The sequence below is a fragment of the Phalangium opilio genome, unplaced genomic scaffold (genome assembly GCF_054372755.1).
Source record: "Phalangium opilio isolate 3A_F unplaced genomic scaffold, DU_Popi_V2 ptg000093l_1, whole genome shotgun sequence".
Classification (NCBI taxonomy): Eukaryota; Metazoa; Arthropoda; class Arachnida; order Opiliones; family Phalangiidae; genus Phalangium; species Phalangium opilio.
The window spans coordinates 1,503,294-1,511,150 of NW_028324198.1; the positions used below are offsets into that span (position 1 = coordinate 1,503,294).

The 7,857-nt window shown below is 39.1% G+C and overlaps 1 protein-coding gene across 1 annotated transcript; it reads right to left on the minus strand.

Moving 5' to 3' along the window:
- Positions 1-201: 201 nt before the first annotated feature.
- LOC149640182 (uncharacterized) lies at positions 202-3,298 on the minus strand. The gene is made up of 4 exons (XM_089850648.1): positions 3,211-3,298; positions 3,122-3,156; positions 2,608-3,045; positions 202-2,379 (listed from the first exon to the last, which is right to left on the minus strand). The coding sequence occupies exons 1-4, from the start codon at positions 3,296-3,298 to the stop codon at positions 202-204; spliced, it is 2,739 nt and encodes a 912-aa protein (XP_089706774.1).
- Between the last annotated feature and the right edge of the window lie 4,559 nt (positions 3,299-7,857).

Genomic DNA, 7,857 nt, shown 5'->3' on the forward strand with positions numbered 1-7,857 from the left:
CTGCTAAGTCGGAGGAGTCGTGTTTTTTCGCTCTCTCGTCTTTTTTTGGTGGGGATATTATTTTTTTCATAAATTAAGAAATTATTTCACAGTAATGGCAAATTTTATTCTGAGTGTAATAAAACTAATCACAATTAATATTAATAAAACATATTAATTAAAATACAAAAATTATATACACACAAATCAATTTTTTTAAATTCAATTGGTTTGATAACCATATGGTGTGGTAGTATAATCGGGGAAAACTCTGACTTTGTCGACGACGACTACTTGATATATTTTTGTTTGATCTATTGTAACGAGGGTATGATTGGGTAGGCGACGTATTTGGGGGCCAATGGGTACTTGGATAGATTTCATTTCAGGTTTCCCCTGATTGTTTACGCCTAATAATTTTTTCATAATGTCAAAGTTTACATGATTCTCGGTTGATGAATTTAAGTAGAATCCCTTAACTTTAATTATATTGGTAATTTTTTCTGTTGCGGGATCGTAAATGTTCATGGAATAATTTTTTGCGCCTGCACTTCCGAATTCACAAATATATGCGTCTTTACCGTAGGGTTCTAGTTCATTTTTTAATTCGCCAAGATAATCACCCGTGGGGAGTATAGGGACGCCATCTGGTGAAAGGTAGATCAGGCTGTCGGTATCCATATAAAAACAGAGGTCACCTACCATCTCGAGATGTTTTAAAAGATGAAGGCGTGCCATAGTTGTGGTATAACAGGCTATGACGACATTAGTGTGTTTATGAGCTATCTCATTCTCGGCAATGTCTTCTGATTTAACTAAGATGGTGTTGTCATTTAAAGTCATGAGACTTTTTACTTCTTTATCGGGGTTGAGGATCAATTCGTATAGAGTCTTGGCGTCTTTTATGATGTCTGTTGAGGCGTGTCTAGTTTTCTGTCCAAATTTCCCGCAAAAAGAGTTAAGCATAAGCTTACTGAGGCATCTCAACCCTTCGTTCTTTTCGATTTTATCTATATCTAGATCTATCCCCTGAACTTCTTTGTAGTTCCTGACATAGTTTTCTTTGTCCTCCTGGGTGATACAATCGGCAGGGAAACCGCTAGCCAGAGTTTTGTACTCTAAAAAGGCGTTTACGTAGTCTTTAAAAAGACCGCCTTGTTTAGTCTCTGTGTTGTATTGCGTTATTTTGTAGGACCAGGCTTCGTACATGCGCGTGATTTTGTATCCTCGCTCTACGGCGTATCTCAACTCGTCGGTAACCCAGGTACCCCGCAGCTCCCTCTGATCAGGTGTGTGTGAACAGTCACCTTGAAATTGAGTTTTACAACAGGTGTAACATAGGGGAAAGGTGAGTTTACCATTTATCCGAGCGGGTAAAACCGGATGTATGAGATTTTGAGCCGGAAGTACATCGCACTTGAGAAGGCCATCAAAAGAGAAGATATCGGGGAAATTGTCTAAAATAATTTGAGGATGTCCAATAGGAATTTTACCCGTTTTGTTCACGAACGGATATAAACTGGTGAAATCAACGTAGTGCATTTTTTCTGTACCAGCTGTTTTATGGTACAGTTTGTTAGCGCTACAACGACCTCCAAAGAAAGCATCACGTGGGTTCAATCTTTTGGCTGTTTTAATACGAATGTCGTTGCGTTTTAAAAAATCATTTATTTCGGTGTTATTTGTTTTGTCCTGTAGCCACTCGCATTCCCATTTGACATTCACTTTGTAGTGGAGGGCTTCTAGTTTACAAATTTTTTTCTCGGTTTTTGTGTACCTCGTATTTAATGTTTGAGTGGGGTCGCCATGTAAAATCATGTTTCTGTTTATAGGGAAGTGAACTTTACAGCCATTATAGTAGCATCCCATGAATTCGAACACTTCTTTGTTTGTGGGGCAATAACCATCTACCTTTAGGGTTTGGATTTTAACCTCCCTAACTCTAAAAGAGGATTGAATAAGAATGTTTCTCTCGTGAGACGTCCATTCTAGCCATTCAATAGCGCCGAAAGATTGATTTTCGCCAAGTCTGTAGTAGTTTGATGGGATGATGCTAATGGTGTTGGATTTGAGATAATTTTTACGATAGACATAGGAACAAACGCCTGGGAGGGTAACTGAGCCGCAATTAAATGGGTCTACGCTAGTAACTTTAAGTAGGAGGGACCGAAAGGTTAAACACCCCAAAAATAAGAGTAGAGTGTCATTTTCGCAATAATGATAAAGTTCCTTTAAAAAATTAAAGCCTTTACCCTTATGGACTTCTGAAGTGTGCCATTTTAAGAAAGTGTCCAAGTTTTTCCTGGTGAAATACTGACACCCGTAAGCTTCTGTCGGTGGTAGTGTCCTCCAATACGTAGTTAGTCTCCTCCTGTCTGTCAATAATGAACTCGTGGTCCACTACGTTGAAAAGGAAATGAGGAAAATACCCTTTAGCGGCATTAGGGAGACCGAAAGTAGCGGGAAACTTGGATAAAGCGACTGGGATGAAATTATATGAATCAAGGAATAATATATTTGATAGTTTCATTTCTAAAATCCGAGTTCCGTTAATTTTCAATGATTCTGGTACAAATTTCTCGTCACGATTAATTATTTCTCTAATTAATAGTTGGTTGTCATAGTTACTACAAAATGAGACACCACGATGACTTTCTTCACGTCGAATAAGCTAATCAAGTAATCTAGGAACGAAACAATAGGTTTGCCACCTGTGAAGCGTTGTTTGCGAGGCCCAAATTGATTACATTTAATACAATTAAAATCGAGGGACGTTTCGTCAATGCAGTCTACGCAGACCGAGATACTAACGCATAAGATGGCTTGATGCTCGTACGCTCCCAACTTTTCTGGGCATCTTTTCGTTTGTATATATTCAATGTCGAAGAAAACGTACATTAGTTCGGGTAAATTATTGCGTGGTTTTTTAGAAGGGTTAACATTGATTGTTTTGTCTTTGATCACTTGAATGTAGCATAAATGATCGCTGGGTTGATGCTTCCCACATATATGACAGAAAATCTCCCCACAGCTATGCCTAGTAGTACGTTTTAAGGTATGTCCGCACTAGGCCAAAAATTGCGCTAAGTTCGCTACGTTCGCTACGCTCGCCAATCACGCCGAGAAAACCAGCTGTACGCACTTCCAAATTTTCCGCGCTCAGCGTACTCGACGAAGCTGGCGAGAGAGAGAACGAAGTTGAAAATGTTCAACTTTTTGCGTCGGTCTCGCCAGCGAACGCGACGCACATCCAATCAGCGACCATATCTTGGTCACGTGGGATATTTCTCTCTTCATCCAAAGAAAAAATAGCGCCCATCTGTAGTAGAGTGAAGCGTTTGGCACATGAAAATAATTTAATTCTTTCAATGCTTTTATTGCGAAATAACCGGAAAAAAGATAGAAAAAGAAGAATATGGATCAGGGAAGTATTCCAAGATAGAAAACAAGATGGTGATTTTTCTAACCTTTTCTGCGTTATTATTACGAAAGATACGGGGAAAGGCTTTTCGTTGAACATTGTCGAATGACACCAAAACAGTTTGATTATTTATTAAATCTGCTTAAACTAGAGATTCAAGAGTAATCAACGCAATTTCGCAACTGTATTTCACCTGGGGAACGTCTTTACGTAACCCTCAGGTGAGTAGAATATTTTAAATTCTGCCGAAGGGAAATAACATTGTACGACATCAGTCACGTGGCCAAGATAAGGTCGCTGATTGGATGTGCGTCGCGTTCGCTGGCGAGACCGACGCAAAAAGTTGAACATTTTCAACTTCGTTCTCTCTCTCGCCAGCTTCGTCGAGTACGCTGAGCGCGGAAAATTTGGAAGTGCGTACAGCTGGTTTTCTCGGCGTGATTGGCGAGCGTAGCGAACGTAGCGAACTTAGCGCAATTTTTGGCCTAGTGCGGACATACCTTTACGAAATCAATTATTTTAAAGCAGCTTTTGCAATGGTAAAGCCGCTCGCAATGGGCTTTTTTGTTACCAACAGGAACCAAATGGCTGTTATAACAATCGTCACCCCAGAATTTTCGTAGGCAGGAGTCGCATGTTTTTTCACGTCCATGACAAACAGTCGGACGCATACATTTAAAGCAAAAATCATTGCATTTATGAGATTGAACACGCCAGTAGGGTGTGAGGCACTTCTCGCAAAAGTGTTCGTGACTAAACAATGGTTTTAAATTTGTTATGACGTTATAGTGATTATTCTCATTAAGTAGAAAGAGGCGTGGTCTGGTATCTGTAGGGTCATTTTCGCCTAAAATTAGAATTGGAACTCTGTTTTCGAATTTATAAACAAATATAGAATAGGAGGATAAATAAACTTTAAATTTCTGGAATGAATCGGGGGTACCGCATTCAGGTACAGCAACTCCAGCCTTTTGACACAGATCTAAAGAGGCTGTTTTTTGAGTTGTGAATCGGGGGCCGGTTTCTGATATGTTCTTGTAACGGTTTTTTAACTCGGTGTTGTTTTTATTGTTGAACAGTCAAGGACAATAGATATTTCGCGATAGCTACTTAGGAAATTTAGTATAAAAACCGTGGAACACGACAGAGGAGTGTATCATAATTCGAGAAGACCTTAAACGAGCAACATGGAAAATCAAGAAGCTGGTAAGAGGAAGATTGGCGTAACTAACGAACGAAAAATCAACGGTAGATTCCACATTTCTAGAGAGTTGTTCCTGACAACGGGATTCGTGAACGGCACCCTCGATCCCGAGATTCGCTTATGTAGGAAGCAGTCGGTAAAAAGTTTCGCCATTTCAACAAGTACCTGGGAGAAGTTGATACCCAGACTACCCGTATTAGCAGGATGGACGGCGGGCCACGAAACCAATAACTTTGAAATCGTTTTGATCGATAACGCAAATGAAAAAACAACTGTTGTGGCGTATCATAATACGTGTCATATTAAAGATTTACTAAATGACGATTCCATTGTTTTGGACAGTCTGGAAACAGCGGCATTGAACCGAGTTTCGAATACCGTTAAGGAACATCTTACTAAGTTAAGTAACCATGAAATTGTATTCACGCACATGGCTGATATTATTATAGAATTTTATAATGATATTTATGATAACTTATATGGCGATCACGATCGCATACCGTGTTTAGATGGGCAGCCCGAAAAATTCGACGCAGTTGTGGGTTACTTCACCAATTTTGTAACGTCTTACCAGGTGGTAATGAAATTTAATAATGTACTGGAAGAAGAAAATCTTGAAAGTAAGTTTTATAATTATAATGTATTCTCGGTAATTTCTGGTCAAATAACTTATTTGAAAGAGAGAATGCACATGTTAACGCATTTTTAAATTTATGTCTGTTTGATAATTGGTTTTTTTTCATTGATGTTTCAAAATAAATTGAATTTAAAACTGAAAAACTGTTCCATTTTATATAACTAATACTACACAGAAATGATATAAATTTCTATCTTTTCTAGTTTTTAAATTTTAAGCCTACGAAATATAAAAGTAGATATAACTAAAGTGTAGGAAAAACTTTTAAACTTGTCGATTCTTTTGATAGGAACTTATTTTAAATAAAAAGAAGTAAATAAAATTCAAAAACAATTTATTTAAAATTCATAAAAAATATTTACAAATTTTTTTTAACTCCCTCCCCCCTCCCCCCACTCAATCGACTGAGAGGGTTCGCACGAGTGTACGGACCCCCTCGAACATCAAGTCGTCCCGTCCCTCGTACACTCGTGCATGACCCACGGGGACTTCCAAGAAACGTACCCGGCGGTACGTCAACAACTGGGTGAGCTCCTGCGTGACTCTGTTGGGAGAGAGAAAGAGAGGAAGGTTAATAAATAAAGTATTGGTTAACAACAAATGATAAAAAAAAAATAACTCACCGGAACCCGCGACAGTTGAAGGCCAGGAGGCTAAAAGAGAAAAAATTAAAATTTAGATAAACGAAACATTAAATAATGCATGAAAACTTACTCGTGGGGTATAAAAACGCAGTTGTTATACACGACCTGCCTTACTTGATTAAGCAGGTCGTGCATAAAATCGTCATCCTCCACGACCTCGGCTAGTCCCGCCAGGTAGGTTGTTATTTGGAATACTAAGCTGTAAATAAATAAAAATTATAATACCGTAGTGTAACGTAAAACAAAAGGTTCACTTACAAGTCCCCGTTGATGTTTAAGTCATCCACTCCCGGCCGGGGCATAGCTAGCCACGGATAATATATGGCCGGGAGAGGTTGATATTCGGGTTGAGGTTCAGGGGAGGGGGTGCATGGTGGTGGTGGGCTCGGTGGCGGTGACTGGTTCCTGGGCCTTGGCCCTACCACGCAGAGTGGTCTCCGAGGTGGTGGCGAGGGGGCTAGCTCCAGGGACTCGGGGGTCCCAGAGCGGGAAGAATCCGCCGAGTCCGAAAACTCGACGGGGGAATAAGGGGTATCAACCCCATGGACGTAGCTATGGAGAGAGAGATTTTCTAAGTCTTAAATAAAATTAAGTTTAAAAAAAAAGTATTTCTTACCATGTTGCGGAAAGGTCTATCGCTTGGTTTTGGTTGTTCATGGTGATGGTCCGAGAGAAAGTGGTAACTTTGAGGTCTCAACTTTTTCGTTTTATACTTTTTACTAGGGTCAAGGCGTGTTCGTGAACAAACAAGCGACTTCGAGGTATTTAGCATGTACGAGGGTAGAAAATTTTCGCGGGCAAAATTATCAGAAACCTTGCATTGGACAATAGTTTCTCAGGCGACTTTTTTTTGGGGAGACATTTAGAGAAACCCCTTTAGCGTTTCTTGGATTGACCGTACAAGGGTCTTTGGTTTAACCGTATTTACCATCTCAAATAGTGACAGTCCATGTTAAAAGCTTCGCCCCTATAGTGAAAGGCAGCATGATGGCCTTACTTTTTGTAGTACCCATGAAAAGAAAACACGCGACCGAGGCTACGAAAGCTCTCGAGGTTATCATCGAACAAAGCAAACCTAAAGCCATCTGGTCTGATTCAGGTAAAGAATTTATTAATTCACAGACGCAAAAACTTCTTAAGAAAAATAAAATCAAATACGGCTCTATGACGTCAGAAAAATTCCACTGTCCATTTGTAGAACGTTTAATTGAAACTTTAAAACATCGAATATTCAAAATGTTGACTCATTTCAATTCTCATAGATATATAGATCATTTGACAGACATAGTTAAAGGCTACAATGCCTCTTATCATTCCGTAATAAAAATGACACCCGACAATGTTTCGCCCTCTAACGTTCTGGAAGTGTACAAAAACATTTACAAACCGGAAATGAGTAATAAGCCTACTAAAAAAGACGTCAAATTTCGTGTCGGAGATTACGTAAGAATAAGCAAACTTAAACCAGCATTTTCTAAAGGTTATGAGCCAAATTTTTCGACGGAAGTATTTGTCATTTCCTCTATTTTGAACTTCAGAAAACCCGTATTATATCGTTTGAAAGATTTGGAAAGCAAGCATATAACCGGGTTGTTTTACTCTGATCAGCTCATTCGAACAGTGGAACCCAAACTGTTTAAGATAGACACTATACTCAAGAAACGTAAAGGTAAAGGGAAATTAGAATATTTTGTATCGTTTATCGGTCTACCTAATTCGCAGAACTCGTGGGTAACAGCCGACAATGTCGAGAAAATCTGAATTCTATTTAACTCTACCCAGCGACGCTAGTATGGATGTCTACCCTAATAACACTATGGGTAGTTACATCACTAAACTACCCGATCCTATTAATTTACAAGGACAATGGGAAATTTCTTTAGTAGAAGTAATATATACAAGCAGTTTCTACAATGTTATATACAAAACGAGTAAGAGGAAGGTGAGCAAGAGAAAAACACTTGAAGATTTA

Excerpts from the sequence above, each read along its gene's own strand:
- LOC149640182 (XM_089850648.1), bottom strand. The coding sequence starts at position 3,298 with ATGGGCGCTATTTTTTCTTTGGATGAAGAGAGAAATATCCCACGTGAC. Across the intron at positions 3,046-3,121 it reads TGAGCGCGGAAAATTTGGAA|TGCGGACATACCTTAAAACG; the intron begins GTGCGTACAGCT and ends TTTTTGGCCTAG. Across the intron at positions 2,380-2,607 it reads TCGTGGTGTCTCATTTTGTA|TGGACCACGAGTTCATTATT; the intron begins GTAACTATGACA and ends TTTTCAACGTAG.